General features: G+C 42.7%; 1 protein-coding gene across 3 annotated transcripts in view; it reads left to right on the forward strand.

Moving 5' to 3' along the window:
• Nucleotides 1–19,357: 19,357 nt before the first annotated feature.
• The window catches only part of Ptx1 (pituitary homeobox homolog Ptx1), a 44,766-nt gene continuing 39,396 nt past the window's right edge, over nt 19,358–24,727 (forward strand). For 2 of the 3 annotated variants that reach the window (XM_076431867.1, XM_076431870.1), the window contains exon 1: nt 19,358–21,623. In XM_076431867.1, the coding sequence (XP_076287982.1) occupies nt 21,335–21,623 (289 nt within the window). In that variant the 5' untranslated portion in view covers nt 19,358–21,334. The remainder of the gene's footprint in view (nt 21,624–24,727) is intronic. The other variant, XM_076431869.1, reaches the window with a different exon arrangement.

A 24,727-nucleotide genomic window follows, 5' to 3' on the forward strand; every position in this document is an offset into this window, starting at 1 on the left:
GTAACCGTTATTTCCTCGATTTCCCCCGTTCCACTCTGCCATTCTCGCATAACAAGAATTAAATAACACTGATAGCGTCGTCGGTGACCGTTGGTTTCCTGTTACATATATACATATGTATACATGTATATATGTATATGTATATGTATGTGTATATGTATATGTATGTACAACGCCACCCCGGGACAAATCTAATAAATAGACAGAGGATTTCACGTGCATTCATAAGAAAAATTGAGTACATAGCTGTAATTTATAATAAAACAGTGGGAAGAAGATTAAAAGACTTGATAGGAGTATGAACATATTATGTACATACAATTTTGCTGACCTGTATGCATTTAGAGCTTCTGAAAAATGTGAAAAAATGTCAGGATATAAAACTTGATAAAATTTTGTATTATATTTATTTACTTTGGTTTTACACGAGGGGGTTACTAACGCTAACCATAAGATTTTGTTTGTTTCTACTTTCTGAAGATTTGCCTATAAAAATTAGAAATTGCATAAACATCCGCAGTCTACTTATAACTTTTCATTTTGCATAAAGATCCGGTGTGTACTTGCGTTTCATCTACACAAATCAATTTTTATTCCACGAAAAATTCTCAAATCTGAGAACTTGATATTAAATCGTGTGTACATACATATATTAAAATTGTCACCGAACTACTACCTACATACTGCTACTGTCAAATGTTTGCAGATTACTCGAGTATGACTTGATTTATTGCGTGAGAAATCATCAGGACCATTCCCGGTAACTTAATCGGTCAGCCATAATCAGGGGGTTGCGTTTAATTGGCAGCAAGGGTTAACAGGGCCAAGTACAGGCACGCTTTCTAGCGGTTTTTATAGCAATATCGGTATAAATAGGGTCCGGATAATTATTTTAGGTACAGGCTACTTAATCCACGCCACGGTGGGAAAATAATTTGCGACATCACCTAAGCCATTATAAGTTATGCGGAGCTTCACGGTAAATGAATCCCGTAACCCATAGGCCATAGGCAGACGTACAATGCTTTTCCAGTCATTATTATCCACATAAGAGATTAGTTGGAGACCATTACAAAATTGTGCCGGTAACGTTCTTTCAAATCCCGTAATGATATATGTATGTATGTATGTATGTATTGTTAAACCACGATACACTTGTAGGTATACTTATGCATGTAAATATGCAATGAACAAGTACGGACGGAGTATTGAATGCGCTCGTATTATCGAATTTAACTTTAGCACTTGTGACTCGGAATCACCACTAAAAATGGTTACACCATTTTTCAATATACATATGTAGTATTAGTTTACATTACTATGTATGTATTGTATCAATTTCATATCCTTAAATTGAAAAAAAAATCATATACATACACATACAATACATAGTATGTACAGTATTAGGTCGTTCGGAAAGTCATTTGTCATTTGATCCACGAATTGTGGATTATTCTGAACTGTGACATACATAGAGATAGAATATGTATGTATGTATAGTACATGTTCAGGAATTTTTGAAAGTCATCTACCAAGCAAGTCAACGTCTTTTATACGGCGCGATGCGATGTTTTTTCGTGCAAATCAGAAGCAATCGTTGAAGGGTGAAAAATGGATTTGACTGTAGGACGCTACATACTTGTATCAGTTTCAACTGATTGAAATTATTCGAACAGGAAGTATTGGAAACGACTGCAAAAGTTCTTCGAAAGAAAACCTAGCACTTTTTATGGGTGGCATAGCAGTCAACGGTGTTAACCCCTTGCATTATGATTTACGATGACATCCATCGTATGCATATGTATACATATGTATGTATACATACAATACATATAATACATATTTTCTCTAATGGGGGGATTCGGGTTAAACTTAATGTGATATGCATATTTAATAGATTGTTTTGGAAATCTTTAGCACATTCTAACAATAAGACAAGGGATTAATAGACGTTTTCTCAGTTGTTCCGGATCTTGTTCGTATGTACCTGTGGTAATCTGTAATGAAAATTAGTCCAGATGCGACGCGTCTCGCTTAGCAAAACGCGAACGGAGCCGTATTTGCATATGTATACGTTTATGTACTCGTATACAGTCTTATTTATTATCCCTTATGTGTGGACATGTGCAATGAAAATGAGAAAGAAACATATGTAATGAGTGTAAGGCACAAACATGTATGTATTATACATATAAAGTGAATGTGGTAGCGTGAAATGAAGAAATAAGTGTGCAAATTTGTCAGTCGTTGATTGAACATCGTTTGCGTTACATGTATGTAATATGTTTTGTTAAGTACATTACATGGTTCGTTTATAAACATTGATAATTCCATCTACCGCTTGAACATCTTCGCCCTCGACTGGCGACTCGGAGTCACCACTAAAAATTGCTGTACCATTATTCCAAATATTGTTTACATTATTAAATATGTTGGTGTCTACTCAATTACTACGCATTTATGTATTCTATGAGGTACATACAATATTATATCAATTTCATACAATGAAACGATTCGAGGTCGGAAGAAATGTTTAATTTTCGAGTAAAAATGAAAATAGGTCCGACAACAAAGGGTTAATATCATTGGGGGTAGTTCTGCAGTGTACCGTAGAATCGGGTACAGTCGCGAAGCGGTGAAAGGGTTGATCAACCGTATACATAGACAAATAACAAAATCGTCGGAAGAATAGCCAGTAGAACCAATACGCTTCGAACTTTCTTCTTCGCTTTGGGAGAGGAGGGTGGGTAAAAGAAGCTCCAACTATGTGTCAAGAAATTCTTGTAACATCTGTATGTATGCATAATACGATTCGAATGTTCCTCGAATTGTTTCGATTGTCAGTCTCGTGTGCACCAAACCGATACAACGTCGCCATCGATTGTTCGCCAGCATCGTGCGCCACTTTCACTCGCGTTCGTTCTGTCGGGCAAAAATAAAAGCGGCGACCTTATTGAAAACGGGAGATGACGTTCCTGATCACTGACACCGTCGTGTCGGTCAATGGGCTTCGACGAGTCACCAGAAACGACAGGCAGGTTTTCAGACAACAACGAGAACAACAACAACAATAATAATAACAACGACGACGACAGAAAGAACGAGAGTTTCGACACACGAGAGACGTACGAAGTGGATCTCCTCCGCACTGCATTCGCCGGCACCGAGAAAGACAGAGAGCTGCCATGTTGGCCGTCGTCCGAGGCGCCGCCCCGAACTCTTTCCCCGATTGGCTGATAGGGTCACGGGACCGCAGCTCGATGGTGGGGAGTTATCGCGCGTCCGTGACTCCCACACAGATCCGCGGTACACTTTGATGCGCGCCGCCGCGCCGCGCCGCGATCGCACACGCACGCACTAGGCAGGCAGGCAGGCACCAGGACGTTTATTCACCGTCACATACGCGGCGGACGCACCGGACGCGCGCGCACGGATTCTTCTACTTCTGGAGATTGTATGCAAGGTGTGAATAAATTATACGGCCGTCCACGGGGGGGGGGGGGGGGGATGTACGTACTGTGTCGCCGGGAAACGGGAAATATTCGATCATTTTTGCTATTTATGGTCCGCAGAAACTAGAAATCAATGCACTGTTTACAGTTTACAGGCTAGCGAATAGTGCCAGTTGAGAACTTGTATTGCTGTAGATTTTACGCGGAGTTTGAAGAAACTATACGAACGTAGAATATCGTCAAAAAATATTCGGTCAACAGTACTTTTCAATTCTTCTAACGTTTTGTCTGTTTCAAGTTTTAACCCCTTGCTGTATTTTAACGAGCCACACTCGTCATGAAGATTTTTAACAAAGTCTAACAAATATGAGTGTTACGCCTTTCTTTTTAACTGAAATAAAATTTGATTCGTTTGTAATCAATATTTAATAATATTGAATAAATAATGATATTGAATAAATACAAAGAGGGACGAAAGAGTGATAATTTATTCTTGGACTCCGCAGACACAACCAGGGTACATTGGAAGATTAACTTTTTCTTATGTTAAAGGTCAAACATTCTTTCATCATGACGTTATTGGCGAAAGAAGATCATTGTTGGACACAACAAGAGTCTAACTGTTCTGAGCGTTAATGTGTTTACACAGTTTAGAGTCAACGCGGTATCTTATACAGCGTGTCCCAAAAATCTTATACAATTTTCTTCAAAGGGATGATGCGTAAGATCATTTCAAGTGACTTTTTCTTTCTTTTCCTTGTAGCCGCACTCTGATTGGTCCGTGTTGTTCGTTAATAACTCCGTAACACAGCCGCGAAGAACATTTTCGCAAAGGAAAAAGTTACCTCGAATCACCTCAGGAATCGCCCTTTTCAAGGAAAAGATTTCCTACAATTGTTATCTTACTACAGCTCGAATAAAGTCATTTAAGGTAATATGTAGCACTAATAGTTGGCCAGTTAAGAAAAATTCTCTGCGTGAATAATACAAGTATAAATGCCTTTTTTATCCTTTATTAAATAGCGAGAGAGAGAGGGAGAGAGAGAGAGGGAGAGAGAGAGAGAGACAGAGAGAGAATATTTGGTTGTGTACCAAAGCTAACCTTTTTCAAATAATTGTATCATTCAAATTTTATAAACATTTTTGGAAATCTAATAATTATGTCAGAATTTGACCATCCTTGAAAACGAGAATACTACTAATTGACTCTGCGTTTTTGTTCATGGTTTGCTTGTTCTTCGAAAGATTATTACGTTCAGAAACATTATTTTTCACGTTTTCCTGAAAAATGGCCAACTACTACCGACACTAAGGAATAAGTTGTTTCAAATGACCCGAGGAATCACTCCTTTGGAGGAAGTATACATATTTTTGGGACATCCATGAAATTTCGATTATTTCGAGAGTTCGTCCGGCTATTTTATTTTATTGCAGATACATTTGTATCGGTAGTTGGAACGAAGAAGTAGAGACGAAAAGTTTGAAATCGCGATTTTACTGCTAATAAAAGAAAACCAAGTATACATGCACCGGTACTCGATTCTCCGCGGAATCGTCGCAGAACATAGTGTATTGATTTTGGCAGCACATCTTCTCGTTCATTCATAAGAAAAGAAACGCAACTCGAAACATAATTCTAAGAAAAATATCATAATAAATATGTATACATACATATGTGTATGCGTATATGCGTATATGCGTATATGCGTATATGCGTATATGTATGTATTTATCAAAGAAAATCTGTAGTTTTGGATAGTAGGTTTAATCGTACTAGTAAAGCTAATTATTATTTTAATGTGTAATTCAATCTTGTAACATCTATCCGACTGTAAATTGCAGACAGAATGACAAATTTAGAAATTTTAGAATATTCGAAGCATCTGGACTGTATGTATATTGAACGTTGTTCGAATAATCGATCTCGTTTACGCCATCGTTTTACCACAATGCACAAGTGCAAATATTTTTTTTTTCTTTTACTCCAATGATGCAACGAGAACGAATTTTTAATATTCTAAATTTTAACTAGACTGCGGATCTTTATGCAAAATCCTAATTTTCTGAGTCAACCGCAATTGGAAACAAGAGTTGCATAAAAATGTTTGACATTCTTAAATGATTTCAATCTGTCGCCTGTTTCAAATTCACAGTCTAATTGTAATGTTATAATATCAAGTATTCTCGATAAAAGAGCTGTGTACCTCTATGTATGTATGTACATATGTATGTATATGTAGAATCTAGAATCGCCTGTGTGACGCGACGGTTAAATAGAAATTGGTGGAATTGAAAGAATTAAGGAACTTGGATTCCCGAAATGCTTTTCAAGACTTTCCTGCATCGCTCGATTAGCTTATTCGAATCCGTACCAAGTCCCTTGAACCAGCAATTTATGTACACCCTAGAGTAGAAAAGCAAGGGAGAGCTCAACGCATGTGTGTATCGTTACACAACTGTAATGCGATGCTGGATACACGCACACGGATACAGCCCATTTACGCTCAAGTAATTTCGTGGAGGACCCGAGAGAGCTTTTTCTCGGTTTCTTAGGGTCGAATCGAGGGCAAAAACGCGTCTCATACTGTGGTTAGATCGTAATTTTCAAGAGATTTCTCGCTTCGTTGTCGTTACCTGTCGCCTGTCGCCTGTCGCCTCTGTCGCGAAAGACAGTCGAAACGCGGAGTTTCCAATTCTAATTCCAATTGATAACCAAGCGTTAGTAGACTCTTATTAGTTTTCCTTCATACTTACGGCACAGCGAAACTCACACGTACGGTGATCATATTTTTCGGAGTGAAATAAGCGACGACAAAAATTACACACGTAGAACAAGAATAACAAAACTTTTATATTAGAGGATTTCATACGTTATTTAGTGTAAAGAACAAATAACAGAAGATTTTAGAAAGCAATATTTTATGGAACTAAATCTTGAAAAATAAAGGAACTGTTTGAAATAAAAATTTCTTGAATCGGAAAAATCAAGAAACAAAAATATAGATTTCGCGACGTAATAAAACCCAAACGAGTAAACAAGTCTTGATAAACTAACGAAACGTTTTCTTGTTTACCTTGATCGAGTAGTGTCGCATTCAATTATAATTACTGTATGTATTGTACATATGTATAACATATATGTACAAGTTACAAAATGTACAAAATGTACAATATGTACTATATGAAAATACGGGTCTCGAAAAGAGCAAAAAATACGGAACATTTGTACGTGCCGTATTTCTTAAAAATTTTTCGAGACAGGCTGTCGGAAATACAGAACTGTATTTACCTGTACGCGTCAACGGTTACTTTTCTGCAAAGTGCGAGAAGGCGAATTGTTTGATTTTCCACGCGATACGTTTCGACAATGAGAATGTACTTTTTAAATTGTGGGTCGAACAAGTTGTTATCGTGGGCCTCAACAAATTATGGTTCGCTATAGCTATAATTATATCTGATGTTTGCCCAAGTCGTGTTATTCATGGCGATCAGAGATTGGAACTCTGCCGAGGCAGAAACTTCAAATTAAGTACCCTGTTGTATACTTTTTACGACCCCGCGTCATACGATGATAAAAGACACTATATTATACCTGGAAACGAGTTTAACTTTTCGCATATTGGCATGATTTACTCCGAAAGTTGCGTGAACGAAACCTAGTGCACGGATAATATTTATGAACGGATTTGTGCGATGTATTACAGCGTGCATAGTCGTCTTCGTCATTTTCCTATCGTTCGATGATATGTAATATGTATTTAGAAACGTCAAACAAAGGAGTTTACAACGCGAAAAATATGTATGTATGTATTATGTATTATGTATATGTATGTATGTATGTACATTATTGTACATAGGTGTATTCTACGGCGGAGGTTGCGAAGCGGCATGTAAATGTTTTATTATTTCTCGATTTTTATCGATTACAAGCGACAAAGGTCGATCATTCAAATCGCAAATACTTGTCATTCGCGAACATTTATCGGTCGTACGAACGAATTAAACGTGTAACCGACGTGCCTCGCGAGTTTTCATTAGGATTAGTCACGTACGCGTCTCGAACATTTGCCAATAATAAAAAACTTACTTATCTTGCACGCCTCTCTTTATCCCTTTAATCTCGAACAGTATCCGTTCATCCACCACTGCAACAGCGGTAAAAAAGTTTTTATCAACGGCCAGGACAGCTTGATGAATTTCGATATTTTCGGACAGAATACAGAATAAGACCAATAACACGTATCACAGCGTGGGTGACGAAATTGTTGGAGCCGCGGTACGACGAATATACATTTATATTCGAACAATACGTATGTATGTATAACAGATATACATACATATGTATACATATGTAATACATATAGTTGTCTATGTTCAAGTTAAAAAGTTCTTTCACTTTCAATGGCTTTTTATTTTTCTAGTTAGTCTATTCATTTTTCTCGTATGTATGTAGATGCATGAAGCATTCTAGTGGTTATACGATAAACTTGTTTGCGGAAAATGTTGATGAACGCATTCTTGTAATTCGTGTATACAAATTGTGTTTAGTGCACGAAAATATGGGGCACGAACAAGCAATGATTTTAAGAACATATGGGAAAGGTTTACCTATGTATAATGTAGGTACATACATACATAGGACGCGACGCGACGCGACGCGACGCGTCGTTCACCGTTCACAGTGAATCGTTTAAAGGAGCTACTATACGTAGTCACGGTAACGGAGCAGCAGCGACTTCTTTGTGATTGAAAATTGATGGAGTGGAATCAGGAGGGCTGAAAGAGGTCGGTTGAGGGGATGACGGAGCTCGCGGTTCATTTATCAAGACACGCGAAAGAGCGGTGCCTTTTACGCACATATACCAAATTTTTCGATAAAGAAATAAATGCCACAGCATAGATTCGACAATTCAATATTACATATACATATGTATAGAATAGATATTCTAATAAATATTTAATACGATGCAACTAGTGATTCAAAATCACTTCTACACACAATTTCAAAACTTTTCAAGCTTTCTAACAATTAGAAAAAATAGGACTAGGTATACATAATGTAATAAGTGGACCTAGATCAAGAAAGTAGACTATTTTTCTACCTGTATTGCTACGAAAACTGGAATGGAATAAAAATTTATTTTCTTTCTTAACATACGATAATAATTGATAGAAAATAATACAACAATATCTTCAAATGCTTCTAATATTTTTACTATCTTAAATTACAGCCAGTCATTTTTCTCATCCGCTGTGCCTGGTTATTGCTTCCGAAGAAGCTTTTCTTCGCAATACATACATACATATGTATGTAAAGAAAGAACGCGCGTACGCGTGAAATTAGGTGAGATTTTTTGAAAACGTTCACGGCCAGGCCTGCGGTGAAAATCGGCTACATTGAAAGCTCGTTAACGAGATCGTTGACTCTAATGCCGACTAAGCCATACTATCGTCGAAAGGCTGACCGAGCAAGAAGCCAAGTTTTCGCCTACTTTCCGTTCATCTTACACAGGATTAACCTTAAACTGGGAATAATCCTTACCGTATAATCGGCGTGGCCTAGGACTGTCTCGGACTGGCCGATATCTGCCATGTGTTTTTAGAGTTCTGATTCGATTATATTCGACATTAACCAATCTCTCACTGTCCAAACTACGATAATAACACGGGTTTTCATTCGAAATACATAATAAACAATTCATTTTGCTCCGAATAAAGCATATGAAGAGAGTTCATTTCTCGCATGACGAATACAGTGAATCACAGTGTGAATAGGTACATAATAATGTATTCGGATACTTTTAACTTTTAAAAGCACGATTACTTTTTTAATCGTCTTATGTGATAAAAACGGAAATAAAAAGTTGACGATTCGAAAAAACTTGCAAAGATTTTTAGGAACTTTTTAGGCTATCTGCGATATATTTGAAATTTTTACAGTGTTGCATACTTGGCTATTTAAAATCAATAAAAATTGTGTCTTTTCATTGTTTTCATTATTTAATGATAAAGAACTATGAAATCTGAAATCTACTTCCAACTACTACTTATTCCAACTTAACACTGGAACTACGGAGCCCGTCAAAATGATGGATTTCAAATTCTTTTCGTTTACCGTTCGTGCAGTTATGGAAATATTTTCTTGAGAAATTTTTTAGTATACCTCTTTATTCTCTCAAGTACAAGTTTAGAACACTTAAAACTTAAAACAACTTTCAGTATCGTGCTCAACAATATCCTCTTTCGTGAGTCTCATTTCTTTTAAACGTCTACGCGCGGATAAACCAATTATGTAACAAATGCTTAGTTACTGGACAAAACAGCATCGTTTCAATAGATACGCGAGTTTCACTGTATCGGAGATGAGCAGGGGTCTCGTCTCGGGATCGCCTCCTTATTAAGGAGGGGTCGTTCGTTAGGCTGCTGTGGCCTAATGTGTTAATTGTTTGACAAGGACCCGGTTATTCGAAGAATCGGCGAGTTTTCGCATCGGGAAACAGAAATTGCTCGCGAGTCGGGGAGCGAGCAAGGTAATTTACAGTTCCGCGAGCAAAGTGCCGTAGACGATTACGAAATTTTTAATAAGCCGGGACACGGGAGAAGCGTTTCTTGATGGAGCCCGTTGCGTGTCGCGCGTCGCGCGTCGCGCGTCGGTGGTGGATCGCGTGTTCTCCTTGTGCGCCTGGTCATCCCCTTCTCCAGGCGATCGACTCCCCCCGTTCTCACCCCAAACCAGTGGACGAGCACGAGGGGGTTGAAAACTGCTCCGCCCAACCACGTGACTGTAGCCTCTCCTAGGGTGTCGATTGTCGTTGGTGGGGGTATAGAGGAATGGTGGGGGGGGGGGGGGGGGCAGAGGGGACGGGGAGGAAAGCGACGAGGAGTAGGTCCGGACCTACATACCCCTTCACCGTGCTCGCGATTCCCTAACCCTCCCTCCTTTCTTCCTTGGTCGGCTTCTCGACGACTTTATGCCTCATAAAAATGATATAAAATTTGTAAAGACGGAGCGGCGTAACGACCAAACGGCTTCGTCCTATAGAGTAGGAGACGAGGGTGAGGGCCACGCGAGAAGGAAAACTTGAGGAGAGAAACAGTCGGGTAATAAGGGGCGGGGGTGATCGAGGAGGAGGAGGAGGAGGAGGATGGTGCACGAGGGGGTGGCACACAGGGTGGCGAGTAGTAAACGAAATCGAAGCAGCTAGGAGAGAGACCCGTGTACCGTCGTCCTTGACGGTAGTCGATATGAATCCGCATGAAGATAAAATCGTGGCAGTTCGGGAAGCTCGAAAATGGGCGCGTAAAATGTACGGGACTCCGTCTGCCGAGCACTTCCCCATCTTTGCACTTTTATTCCGTCCAGTTCTTTGGCCCTCCATCCGCATCCATCCCTCCCTCCCTCCCTCCCTCCCTCCCACCCTCCTGCCTCCCGTCGATCGAACGGTGAAAATTTATTGCGGAGAGGGAAAGTGTTGCCCCGCGCGCGAACGCGAACGCGCCCGCGGCCGCCCACGCCATTTCTCCGCGCATTGCAAATGTTTATCGAAAGTTTCATGGCGATTTCGGGTAGCCATTTTATTATCGGATTAATTAGAAATTGCTCGCCGATAGGTAGCCGCGATTACGCTCGTTGCTACGCGTTGTAATCTTCCCGCGACGCAAGTTTATCGCGACGTACGTTATATGTTTTACAACGGTGCAATAAATTAGATATTGCGTTTATCTCGCGACGCAGAAACAAAAGAACTGACCGGAGCTATAAATTATTGCAGCGGGCTTAGATGTATCTTTCTCGGAATTGTTTCTTCACGATTCGAAGGTTAACGTTTCGGCAACTCGTTCGCCAAATCGATTAACTCTATGAAATGGAAAGCACAGAGAATCGATCAAACAGCACAAGTCCATTTTGGAAAGATCTTTCAATGTTTGTCATTCGATTGTATGAATGAATTACTTTCTCGACTTGAAGGTAACGTCGCGCGATCGACTTCATTAATTACTGGAACTACTCTCTTACCTAATGAAATAATTCACTAGCCAAGATCCACCTTGATGGCCGACAGTGATTTCATTTCGTAGTCGTTAGCGGTCTGCGGATATTTATGCAATATTTATATTATATATAATATATACATATATTTTACTTTACATGAAAGACAGATGGACGAACGTGTTACGCATTTCCTGCACATTTAGCAAATTTTTCTTTTGTCACCGGTGCGGTGTTGTCTCTTTGCAAGAATTCATGAATCATGATTAACGGACTTCTCAAAATTACTGTATCACTAAATGTACATACACCTATTATGTATACTGGTACATTATTTACAACCTTTTAGTCAGTAGCAGAAATCAATTTTTATGTAACCCTCTTTTCTTGCGACTGATGCAGACAACTTTTATTTTGCATAAAGAGACCGGCAGTCTACATATTAATAACATACATACCATATTTAGTAGTTCTGTTCAAAATCATCTGTTCCTCATCACGAGTCTGACTTTGGGTTGCCAACTTTTTCTTTTACCTTTTGTAAGGTACATTGAATTTTTACGGTTTGAGGGTAATAGTTGAGCGATAGGTTGTTAGGTAGCATAGGTACATAGTTTGAAAAACTCTCCGTGTAAAGCAAAATAGTTTCACTCTAAATCGTTCTTTTCGCCTCCTGTAGAATTTACTTTTTTGGACTTGGGCAATTTTCATACGAGGCCGACGATATGTGAATCGGCTTTAGCTGCATAAAAATCTCCAGTCTGGTCGAGAAATTACAATATGTATACGTAGACGATGTTGTACATACAATACATATGTATGTATGTATGTATAAGTACACTTAGTATCTCGCCCTGAACGCGGCGCGGCGTGTGTCATCGCGGCCGTCGTCGGAGCACCTAAAAAACCCGAATAATCGATTACCCTGGCAATAAATGTCGAGAGATTCGTATCATTCCGTGAAAAAAAGGCGCGCAGATAAACCGTCGCGATGGGATTCGCTGGTATACACCAGCCATTTAGCTTCGTCGCGCCGCACCACGCCGCGCCGGTACCAATGACGAGACGGACACAGACGGACTTCCCGTTCTCGTTGTGGCCTCTTTGTTCGAATTTTGTGACGAGCAGTGACGAGCGGTGGCGAGAGAGCAGGTACATACAAAGGAACGTTATCACGGGTACAGATACGAATCTCGAAAACGATATTACGAGCGAAATATCGATTGTTTGCGTTACGGACGGTTTACTATCGCTAATAAAACACGAGCGACTCGTGTCGGCGGCAATTGATCTGCCGCGGCGCGGCGCGGCGCGGCGCGGCGGCCATAGAAATATGTAGTTCGTGTGCCGATAGATCCTTTATGACACCAACACCGACCGGCCCAGCTGTTTACTCAAAGTCCCCAGGTATTTTAAATAGGGTATTCCCGTCCGACGATAGATCCCTACGCCGGCATCAAACTAGAGTACACACATACATACCATTTTCTCATTGAGAAAACAGAATCTCCCCGTCCGCGAACGATAGAAAACGATCGATCCCGGATTGTATATCGGCTTATCGTCATCGAATCATTGCCATTACGGTGATAAGATGTTCTATTAACGGCAAATTCGTGCACCCGCGATAGTGATTAGTGATTTCTTTCCCAACGGAATCTGTTGGAAGCGCGTGTCATGGAACAGAACTGGAAACAATATTGAACGATCAAACGAGCTCACCTATAAACTGTAAAGTCAAAACCGACAGCAATTTTACAGCCAGGGACAAATAGATAGGATATTATACATATGTATTATGTAAATATGTTTTAGTAAATCAATTATACATGTTGCGCGAGGGAGTGTCGTAAAGTTGGGACACATTTCGTTTTTCAGCTATAAACATTCATAGAATGAGAATTACGGAAAAAATGCATATACATATAAATGTATATTACTACTGTAGTGATAGCGTTAATGGATAAAAAGTTATAGCCAATTTTCGGAAGACAATGTTTTCCCCACAAACTCCACAAAACTCTGAAAAGTAAGTGTTGAGACCAAGTCAAAACGCCTTATATTCAATGTTTATTCGGTACTTATTTCTTAGATCATGATTCGACACAAAAAATCATTTTCTTCATACGGGGAAGCGTTAATAATATGTACGTGGTTCTCCCAACCCAAAAGTTTCTTTCGAAATGTGTTCCTTTAATGTTGCTAAATAAATACAAAAAATGCGATAATCTTTCCTTGCAATTGTTTCTAGAAATTTGACAAAAAATCCGCATAGGCTACTTTGATTCTTTGTAGTGATCAATCTATGACGTGTATGTAATGTAAAACTGTAACTGGATACATATAACTGAAATGTATCTTTTATTTCGGGCAACAGCGTGATTAATTTATAAAATCGACGATCGAGTTGTAGTTAAAAACAATATACGTTTCATTATTGTGGAAGCAAGTGTTTATCTCCGAGAAGATTCGGTTCGGTTCGATTCTTCTGAGAATTTTGAGAAATTTCGGTTTTGATATCGTGACGATAGGGGCTTCATAAAGCGTTGGAAGCAACGCGGTTAGAGAACGGTTACGATCCTTATAATCCTAGCCGATCGACAAAACGTTAAGACTTCGCCGGAGAGGTTCATGACGAGACGCCAGATTTATACTGTTTGAATCCTGCGATTTGTCTTCTCGCAGCTTACTTTTATAAGTCCGTTACTTGCTTAGGTGCTTGTTGGCGTATTAGGAGAGATCAACGGAATTGAATTTATTTTTGCCTTATCGCTTGCTCTTACGCCGTCGCCACACATAGGTACATACATATGTATGTATACATATTTCAGATTGAGCACACGAAAATATTGTTTTCTCCTGACGAACGGAGTATCCCCTTCGTTTTCTACTACGAAAATCTAAATAATTTCGAATACAAGTAACAACACGTTTCGAGATGAAATCCAAACATTTTTAAAAATAAAATACTATTTTGAAATATCTTATTTTCAAACTTGTACAGAGATATGACGAAACAAATGCAACTATTTACTATTTACTATTTACAATACTATTGTTCTCCCAGCTCTGTATTATAGCACATGAAAATATTGAGACTTATAAATTGTTTGTTGTACAATACAGAGTGCGATTTAATTTTGTCTATCGCGAGCAGAAGAACAGTAAGAGAAATACCATGTCGTTATCCGTTTCTTTCTGTAAAAATATTAAGTCATATATCCATAAACTTGACGCGAACGAATCAGGAACGACTAAAAATATTCTACTTCTGCGCGAGATTGTAGATTTCGCGATGCTTGCTAAATAGTCGACTAATTGGTAGTGTTTGAGTAGCATTTAATGCGAGTTGTATAGTTATATCGAAATGTCGTTGTTAAACACGTATAACCAACCATTCGTGTATAGCTGATAAATGTCTATCTTATCCTTTTATGGCATCGCAGCAATAACCGAGTTTATGGGTACAATATCGTTTTACCGATATCAAGCGAGCAAGTATAAATATTAGCGACTTGTCGCGAGAGTAACAGCGAATTAGAATTTTGACCATGCGCCGCCGCGACGGTTAGCTAACCGACTAAGCGACTACATACATACTGTATAATTTTGCGAAAATAAATTGGACGTCGCGTCGCGTCGCGTCGCGTCGCGTCGTTGCGTTCCGTTGCGTTGGTGAAAAAAAATTTCTTTTTCGCGAATGGCTGTAATAAAACTGACAGGATCCGTGGTGTGTATGTACTCGTACACATTACACATATTGCAGATCCGATTACATCATCACGCGTCAGGGAACCAATTATGAATAGTCGTTGACCGTGCGGCAGCTTCGTGTTCAGGTTAGCCGCAAAGCCCCGCTGTCGATCGACTGTATTCAGAGATAATCTATAATCCTTCAATTGCTACCGCATTACAATAAATAGGAATATTGCATGCCGCACTGATGCCCGTCCATTTCATTTTACATAAACGTCGAGCGCGCGTTCATCACGCGGCGCGCGCCGTCGCCGTCTGATCACAGATCAGAAATATGAAATTAATTATAATTTGTGATCGGTATTCGAACGATTTCGAACCCGTTTTTCAGTGCTCAAATCGCGGGAGTTGCGAATAAGCTTTTGGTGCAGTGTATCTTTATTGTACACTTGTCAACTACATAGTTTTGTGTGTTATGATTAGCCAGCGGACTTTATGCATTTATAACAAAAAAATGAGTACATAGATATAATTTAAAACGATAAAAACACATTAGAAGAATTTGTATTATTAAATTTTGAACCTATAAGCGTATTAAGAAAGAAAATAACTTCCCGTTACATATTTCAGTTTGTTGCAATTTAGCTAAAGAATTTCTATTTTGCATAAAGATCCGCTCTGTCTAGTTATGATAGTTCGTACTATCTAATTTATATCATACTTTTCCTTTGAATTGTGTGAAATAGTATATGAATTCTGGTGCTGACTTGGAAAGTGTAGTTGCATGTGTAAAATAACAAATTGATAAATGCTGCAATCCACAACGAAAGAATGAGCGTGTCTATGTAGAATTGTGTAGACACCGTGTCTGGTTCGTGCTGCGATCGAGTGGAATATTGTCATTCTGGAGTTATTCATTGGCATGCTTGGCCCTTAGAATTAGTTACGGACTTGGGTACGGTTGAAAGTTGAGTGTCTTGTTTCGCAACGGGAAAACAAAACCAGCCGTACCCCGAGTCAATGACAATTGACGCATCGCAGGCTCACACTCGGCGGAAAGGCGACACCAGTTTTCGGGATAAATCTTTGAACAGAGGGTTTCCACGACTATTTAATAAAATTGCAAAATAACGCTAAACTTTGAATGAATCTATTTTACGGGGTTTGCCTGCTTAAAAGTATTCTCGCGCAATCATTGTACCGATCTAAGAATAGATTAAAATAACCTACATTACATTTTTGATCGCGTTAGTACTATCGTTAGAGCTATTCATTCGATAGTTTTAATGTCAGATGAGTACGAGTCCAGTCATGCGAACACGAATTCTTGACATACATACATACATATGTACATATGTACATATGGACAAAGAACGATCCCCATTTCCCATTACTCGAACGATCCAGTTATAAGGATCGTGCTGGATAAACGAACGGTTTGGATAAACTATGTCGCACTGTATGCGTGCATTGAAAAAGTGAAAGAAATCGTCATCGAGTGCGGTTCATCGGAGTTTCGGTGGAAGAAGTGGAAAATTGGAGCAGATCGAGAGGATCCTGCGGGTGATCCGTCATCGAGGGTCCTGGACTCGCATGGTATCCTTAACGATATCGTCCATTAATTCCCAGCAGGCGGTACTGGCAGGGACGACGTCCATAACTCGGTCGGCCGCTTCAAAAATCAGGAAATACCCTGGACGTCTCCTCTGCGTTCCATGGATATCACGGATCCCACCAGCACCAGCACCAGCACCAGCACCAGCACCAGCACCAGCACCAGCAGCACCGCTGTCGCTCCCACTCCGGGCCGGCTCCAAGTCACACGCACACACAGGCTCACAACGCCCACGCCACGACGCGGTAGGCGTGGCTACCTTGTCATTTGTTTCCTCTACTTTTCCCGAGGCGTTAGGGGATCCCGGGGATGGCGGTCTGTTCCTAGCTTGACGTATGTACTGCCACTACAGCCTCCCTCGCCTCGTATCGCGCTCCTCTTCGTTTTGCTGGCGCAACCGTCTTCCACGGGCGACCTCTTCATCGCCGACCGGGCCGCACCTCTTCCTCCGAGGATGCCCTCTTCCTTGAACACCGTCTCTAAGGGCCTCCCCACCTCCCCACATCTCTCTCTTTCTCTCTTTCTCTCCCCCCCTTTCGAGCAGCGAATCATCCGGTTTGTCATTCGACGCGTTTATCTTCATGCCCTTCAGGCCCGATCTCTTACCTTCGCGACTCCCGCTTCGTCGTTGATGAACTTCGACGCGCTACTACCTGACCTTCTAGTCCTCGGATACATTTCTAACTATGTACATACTCTAATTATGCTCTCATCGGCGAGGTCTTGGAAGTTGATCAGTGTGTTGTACATACAGCGATACTTGCCCAGCATTTCTAAACTAGACAGCGTAGCCACAGGGAAATTAGCAGTCCGTGGTCAGACGCATTTTTAACTACTCTAATTGGGCGCTGATCAGCGGTACTCTTCACCCTCTATATTCCGATACCGAGTGATGGTTTCAAAAGACGATCAGTGTATGCAAAGAGCTGCCGAGCACGTATGAAGTAAACAGCATAGGGACAGGGAACCTAGGGTGCTAGCTCTACCGAATCTCCTCTGATTGTGAGATATTTCATCTATGTACTATGTAGATTGCTTATAACTAACATGTACAACAAGCTAACGGTACATTATAAAAAGCAAGACTGCTCGAATCCAAAGGAAATCTGTCCCTTCGTGAGGCATAAATCTACCTGCATACATGCATACGTACGTATGTATTGGTATTGGTATTGGTATTGGTATTGGTATTGACCTATACACTCGAAACGGCGTCATTGAACGACGATAAGACAAGCAGATAAAATACCGGTTAGAAATGGTCGAATTAATGTTCGACACATGGAATTTTTTCGATCCGATTACCATGACGATTACATATTGTTCATGATACATAATCGGAGAGGGTGAAGAAAAGACGGCGTTTATCGTCCGCGGCTCTGTTACTCATCGAATGCAATAATCAGCGGCGAATGAAAAAAAAATGGTGACGATAATGGTCAAGTATATCTGATCCTACTCAATAAAAATTCAATTACAACTCCGATGAAATTGATAGATACAGATAAAATCACGGAAGAAGATCGCGATTTTGACTTCGTAAACGTAAACGTAAACGTCGCAGCGGCAATTACCCTACCTACATAGTACATATAGGTAACGGAAACCTCGATTCGATAATGCGCAGCGAAGACCCCATTTTGACAATCTACGGCAATCTATGCGGAACGACGGGCGACACACCTCTCGGTCAATTTGAAACGCCCAGCCCCGCGGAGTGCTCTAGTCTACCAAGATAGATGTTTGCGCCGATAGATAAGAAAAGCGATAACGGCGTGCACTCGACTCGCGGTATCTTAGGAGATTTCCTAGCTCGTCTAGAAATTTCACAACGTCGTCGGATAATAATGGCGGAGCCACTTGACGAGACGTCACGGACCGGTGCGGTTGGCGTCTCTTTAATCGAGTCGATCGGAAACAAAGAAGTCACTGTCGCCGCGCCGCGCCGGTGCCCGGATCCCGAAAAGAAAGGGTTGCATGCTATTTCCAGAGGAGCAGCGAGGGAGGGAAGCGCGTTGAAGATTAAGCTGACGCGCGAGGGACCAAGACAAACGTCGACGAGAAGAAACAAACAATAATCAGAAGGTAGACGAAGCTTGGTGTATGGAAAAGAGGGCAAAAGGAAAAAGGGAAACACAACGGATCGAGAAGAGGGGTGGGGAGGGGTGTGGAAGGAGAACGAGGAGGGTGGGTGCGTGGTGTATGTGCGTGCGTTTCGATAGAGAGAACGCGTCGCGTTCGTGTGTCGCGTAGGAGGGGCGATGCCGAGGATGTTGGAGGGGTAGTCAGGCTGCTTGGTAGGGATGGATGAAGAGAGGTGCGTCGACGATACCGAACATAGGCGAATCGGCGACTGGTTCTGGCACGACGCGGGACGAAAAGAGAAGGCAGCGGTGTGAGAGATCACGCCGCGATGCAACAGAGAGGGAGCAACGTTACACGTTGGTTGGTAGGGGTGCGATAGGGGTCGAATTCGGGGTCTGGATGGTGAGGTCGGGGGGATGAAGCGAGGAGATACATGCGTGAGAGATCGCGGGAGAGAGAAAGAGATATATATATAGACAGAGGGAGAGGGGGAGAGAGAGAGAGAGAGAGAGAGAGAGAGAGAGAGAGAACGAAAATTGGGGAGGAACAGTGGGGATAGAGGAGAAAGGACGTGGATGGCCAGGGAGTTGAAGGGAGCGCGCGAATGTGAGAAATCGCAGCGGAGGAAGGGAGACACGGGCGTCGAACGGAGATAACGAGAAGCAGAGTGGGAGAGCGGAAGAGAGAAGGAACGGATGGAGGGGAGTAAGAGCAAGCGAGCCAGGGAGAGGCGCAGTCAGACAGTCAGGCAGGCCGCCCGGCAAGCAAGGAAGGCAGGCAGGCAGGATAGCAGGCAGCCAGTGCACCAGCCAAGACCACTAGATCCGCTCGGCTTACCGACTTAGAGACTTAAGCCGGCAGGCAGTCCGAAAGGCTCAACCGGCTAAGCCTGGCGGACCCACCTACTACCGACGCGCGGCCACTACACGTTCCATCTACTACGAAAACCGGGTATACTACCGCGACCTGCAGCACCACTCGCGCTTTCTTACGTTTCCTCTGTCTGTCCCTCTTTCTCTTTCTCTGTTGCCGCCGCTGTGTCGCCGGCCCGACGTTCCTTAACGCGTTACCCGCGAAAGTAAGAAGAGCGAGCGGGCGACGAGAACGCACCGTCGTCGACGTCCACCATCGACGTTTTACCTGGTGATCGTGATGTCGCGCGACACTCCTCGTGACTTTTGACGGAGGGATATATCCGGTCTGGCTGTGTGGTGCAACCCCCTGCGTGGACAAGTAGTCCTCCTGCCGGTATCGTTCGTGTACGATCGCGTCCCAGTGACCAATATACAAGATCCCGTCGCGTCGGGAAGTGCTACACTGTCGGGCCGTTTCGGGTGTCTCGTGGCGTATTCGGTGGTGATCTAGAGGATTAAGCGAGTAAGTGATATCGTTCCGATCCGGGGCGACGTACGAAACCAAGTGCGGTACTATCAGGATATCGTGTGCAAACGCATTGACAACCAGGAGAAGAAGCAGGGAGAAACAGGGCTACAGGGTTCGCGAGGATAACGTTTTCTGTGGGACGGCGGTGGATTGCTACTACGCTGTCTATACGTTGTGGATACGTTACGTCGGAGATTCCGTTGGAAACGAATGTCCTCCGATTATTGACATTGCCAAGATAACATAGTTCCGGTCCCGGACGAAAGTGGTACGCTGAAATTAATAAAAAATCGCTGCCTAGCGCGGCCGTAGTGCCGAGCCGTTTAACCTACTTTCCGTTGTGGGTGTTTCTAAGTCTCCCACTACATATTCTCGTTGCGTCCCGTTGATCCTTACGTAACAAGCGTCGTCGGCCGTGGTCGATCCCGCGCGGTTATCCGATTTTGTTAGTCGGCCGTACCTAAGTGCTGGAGCACGTGTGTTCTGCCGGGTCCTTCGTCGAGGGGACAGCCAGGATCAGGGTAATAGGGATCCGGTGGCTCCGTTCGAGACCGATCCATGGAAACAATCCCCGCAGCCCACGGACGAATCCTTAGCGCGTACGCGTCCAAGAGCCACAGGAAGTCGTTCGCGAAGTGGAGATTGACGCGCAGCGACGGTAGACGTCGAGTCGCCGGGCTCTCCTTCTGACGGGTTGCTCGGTCCGTTAGCACTGATGTCAACTGAACAACCTATGCCGAGGCAACCTGCTGGAAAGAACGGACACCAGCAGAGAATAGTAGAGTCTTCAGCGTCGCCGGCGGGACACGCTCGCTGCGAGCAGGTTTGTTGAACGCCCCGGGGATCGTTCCTATCGATGTAATCGAGCGTTACACTGCTACCGACGGCCGTCGCCCAGTGTAGCCGTCGACGAGACAAGAGGAGGAGAACACCTTCGGATACCGCGCAGTGCCGCGAATGCGATCCTGAAGACGGCAACATCCTACCAGGCGTATCCGTTTCCGACACGATTTCCCGCGATTTCTCGCGGCACCTAGCACTTGACGAAGGCCTGGCTTTTGATCCTGCGTCGCGTTGCACAGATCAGTCAACACGACGTTAACCTTCTATAGCATGGAGCGGGGCGGCGGGGGCGGGGGGAGCCTCGAATTCGCCGGGGGTGGAGTCGGCGGTGGCAACGCGGATTTGTGCCTTCAGGATCTCGTTACGGGATCGACAACCGGTCTATCGGTACAGCATCATCAGCACGCGTCCGCCACAACCGCCATGGCCGGCCTTCACGGTGACCACTTTCAAGGGACGATGCACCATCCTGATCTCCACGGGAACTCGCACCACGACACCTCCATGGTGCACAACTCCATTCATCAGTTGCACGAACCGTTGGAAAAACTGAAACGTGGTGAGTCGGTCACAATACCAAAGGATGCTTTGCTCCTGTACACGGTGCGCCCAAATAACTCGCGTCTCGCGTCGAACGTCGCGTTCACAACCGGTCCGAAAGCCAGCGAAACAGAAGAACAACACGGTACACTCGACCCTTTTATACGTACATATGTATGTATGTACATACACCTATAACGCGGCTCAAAACTTCCGAATATGTACATGGTACATATGTACTTTCGGTCAGCTTTTATCTCGGTCTCCGCATTGGCTCATTTAGATTTGGACAACCTTCCGCAGTCACCCGATTTCTGCAACTTTCGTTTAACGCGGTTCCGATACAACACGGGGAACGAATTGTTCCAAGAAACTTGAGTGTACATACATACTTGGCGATTTTCTGAAACCTCTCTCGCAAACCTCGAAGCACCCCATTCGTTGTAATCCAGGAAATTCAGATAACTCCAGATGTTTTACTTGATAATGTGATTCAAACTCTACACATTATGTATATAAACTATAAATTCTTCTAATTTTTGTAAGACAACACCAGTCGCTTTCAATGTTCGGCACCTCCAGTGCCAGAAAATAGATCAGCATCCTTAAATCGTAAGAACGGGGAAGCGAAATTATAAACATGCGAATAGATTGAAACACAAAGAACGTTAGAGGAAGGCTGGTTACGGTGTAGAATGATCGTGCTAGAACACATTTGTACATATAATTTTTACTCCGTTATTTTGGCGCACTCTGTACAACGTAGTGCGAGGACTGGCTGATTTCAACACGTTTAACCACGCGTGCAGCTTTTTGGGAAATGTATTTTAATTCGAACGCAGGTGTACATGATCTGTCAATACCAATGTTATGCTAATCGGACGCAACGTTCGCGAACCATTAAGTGCCCAAGTTGTCAGTGGGGTGGTGATGCGCCAAATAAGTACATACATATACCCGAATACACATTTAAATTTGTTTAGCTTCTGGCTACCATCCGTATTGATAGATTTGGGGAAATATATCGACGCTGCTCATCTTTACGTTTTGTACCGCTCCTTTAGCGTCGTGGAGTGTCAGCAAATTTTTATTTTGAACCGGAGCTTACGTACGTCATTTGCACTTTTGCACAGTAGAATATCTAATGTACAATTTCGGCAGAGAATGATTTGTAAAGGTTCCTCTGACAAATGACTGATCGTAATTCAAGTTAACAGGACAATGTGTCGGATCGTTTCGTTGAACATCTATCACCGCTCACTTTCGCGAGTCACGCGATCATTTAAGCCTCCGTACGCTATGCCGGAGACGCTGTTTATGTCGAAATAAGAAAATCGCTCGCTATCCCCTCTTTTTCTTTTCAAGTCATAATCCATCTTTTTCCAACGAAAGATACATTCGAAATATGTACATACGACAAAAGGCGGTCCCGACCCGACATCGGTCTCATAACGGAATACATATGTAAAACTGAAATATCGGTGCGAGTCGGACATGACTCCGGCATAGGTCTAGAACCATCTAGAACTCGCAGGGGTCCGAAGATTAAGATCAAGTCAACGTTAAGACTCAACAATTTCAAAATCTATTCGCGAACTATTCAAAATTCGTTCGCGTAATCCGACGATCACACTTTCGCGATTCACGGTGTACTGAATTGCCGAATAATATCTAACGCTTTCGCGTATTGCTATTATTCAATCGGATAGGAATGCGCGCGGAAGTTTCCGAGGAGTTATATTAACGAGGCTTACAGATGTCACGAGCATAATTGCTTTTATCCGTGTGTCGATTGGAAGGAGATACCACCGGGCATCGTTGCTTTCTCCTTCAGCGGGTATCGCGATAATCACTTGTACCAGCTTGTCAATTCGTGTGATTTCGTTAGTCGCGATATTATCGATTCCGTAGGTCCGTTCGACCGCGACAAATACTCGCCGCGTCTCTACCCGAGAATCGTGCACTGCGTCGTTTTTCGTTATCGCGCATCATTCCAGAAAATCTCGTATCGTTTGACGCAGCAAATTTGCACACACCGGCGCGGCGCGGCGCGGCGCGTCGCGTCGCCCGCAGCCCGCAGCCCGCAGCCCGCGCCCGTCGAGCGAAATCACGCGTTCGTCCACGGCCGCTTTGTTTCCAAACGTCCGCGAGTTTGAAAGATCCGACAGAGATTAGAGCGAAACTGCCAGGCGACACCGCTAATACGCACATACAAGCAATCCAAATTCGATAATTATCTTGATACTACATACATATGTATGTATCTCCTCTCTCGATCGTATCTAGCCCGATAGATTAGCTTCGGGTAGTTGAACTTTTCTAATTTCCGAATAGGAACTCGGTTTTTTTGAAATTTTTCCAGCGAACCATACTGTAACGCGGACCCGAATATGTATGCGATCGCGTTCCTTTAATTCGGCATGAATCGTGTATGACAGTTTCGTTGCAGTATCACCGAACATTTTCGTGCGATAAAGTAACATTGTAGTAACCTTCGTCGCGTCGGTTCTTGTCAGGTGTCAGCCGAGTACAGATAAAACATTAGTACGAATAGCGTTGATAAGCACCGCGCCCATCGTGTTATTCCAGCACAGATACGACGCGACGGAACGCGACGAACAACATTTCGAACTCGTTCCGTATTAATGCAACCGCGGAATTCGTTGACATTCGTTGACAATAGGACTGTTCGGTGAATCGAGTAGACCCCTGGTTAGCGCTACGACCAACAGTGGTCCAAATCGAACAAAAAATAAGCTGTTCATTCGCTAAAAAATCTTTCTCGTATCAACGTTTTTCAGATGTACATATAAGCACTTTATAAATGTTCAACACTTTTGAAAGCGATGAGATCAATTGTGTGTGAATTGTGGTTAGAATAAGCGTTCAAACGTGAGCATAAAATTAGCCGTTCAATTGCTAAAAAATCAACTTTCAATGATTTGGTGTTGGCGATTGTCAGATTAATATTTTGCGAGCTGATTGGGATCAAACTTGACATTCCAATTAAAAAGATAAGCTTTTGCGCGGTTCCATTGCAACATGCGTGCACTGTTCGTACCGATTTGTATACATGTTTCTCTACAACGAGAAGATTACAACAAAGATTTTTCATGTTTCAAA

Source organism: Lasioglossum baleicum, chromosome 10 (assembly GCF_051020765.1).
Source record: "Lasioglossum baleicum chromosome 10, iyLasBale1, whole genome shotgun sequence".
Taxonomy (NCBI): Eukaryota; Metazoa; Arthropoda; class Insecta; order Hymenoptera; family Halictidae; genus Lasioglossum; species Lasioglossum baleicum.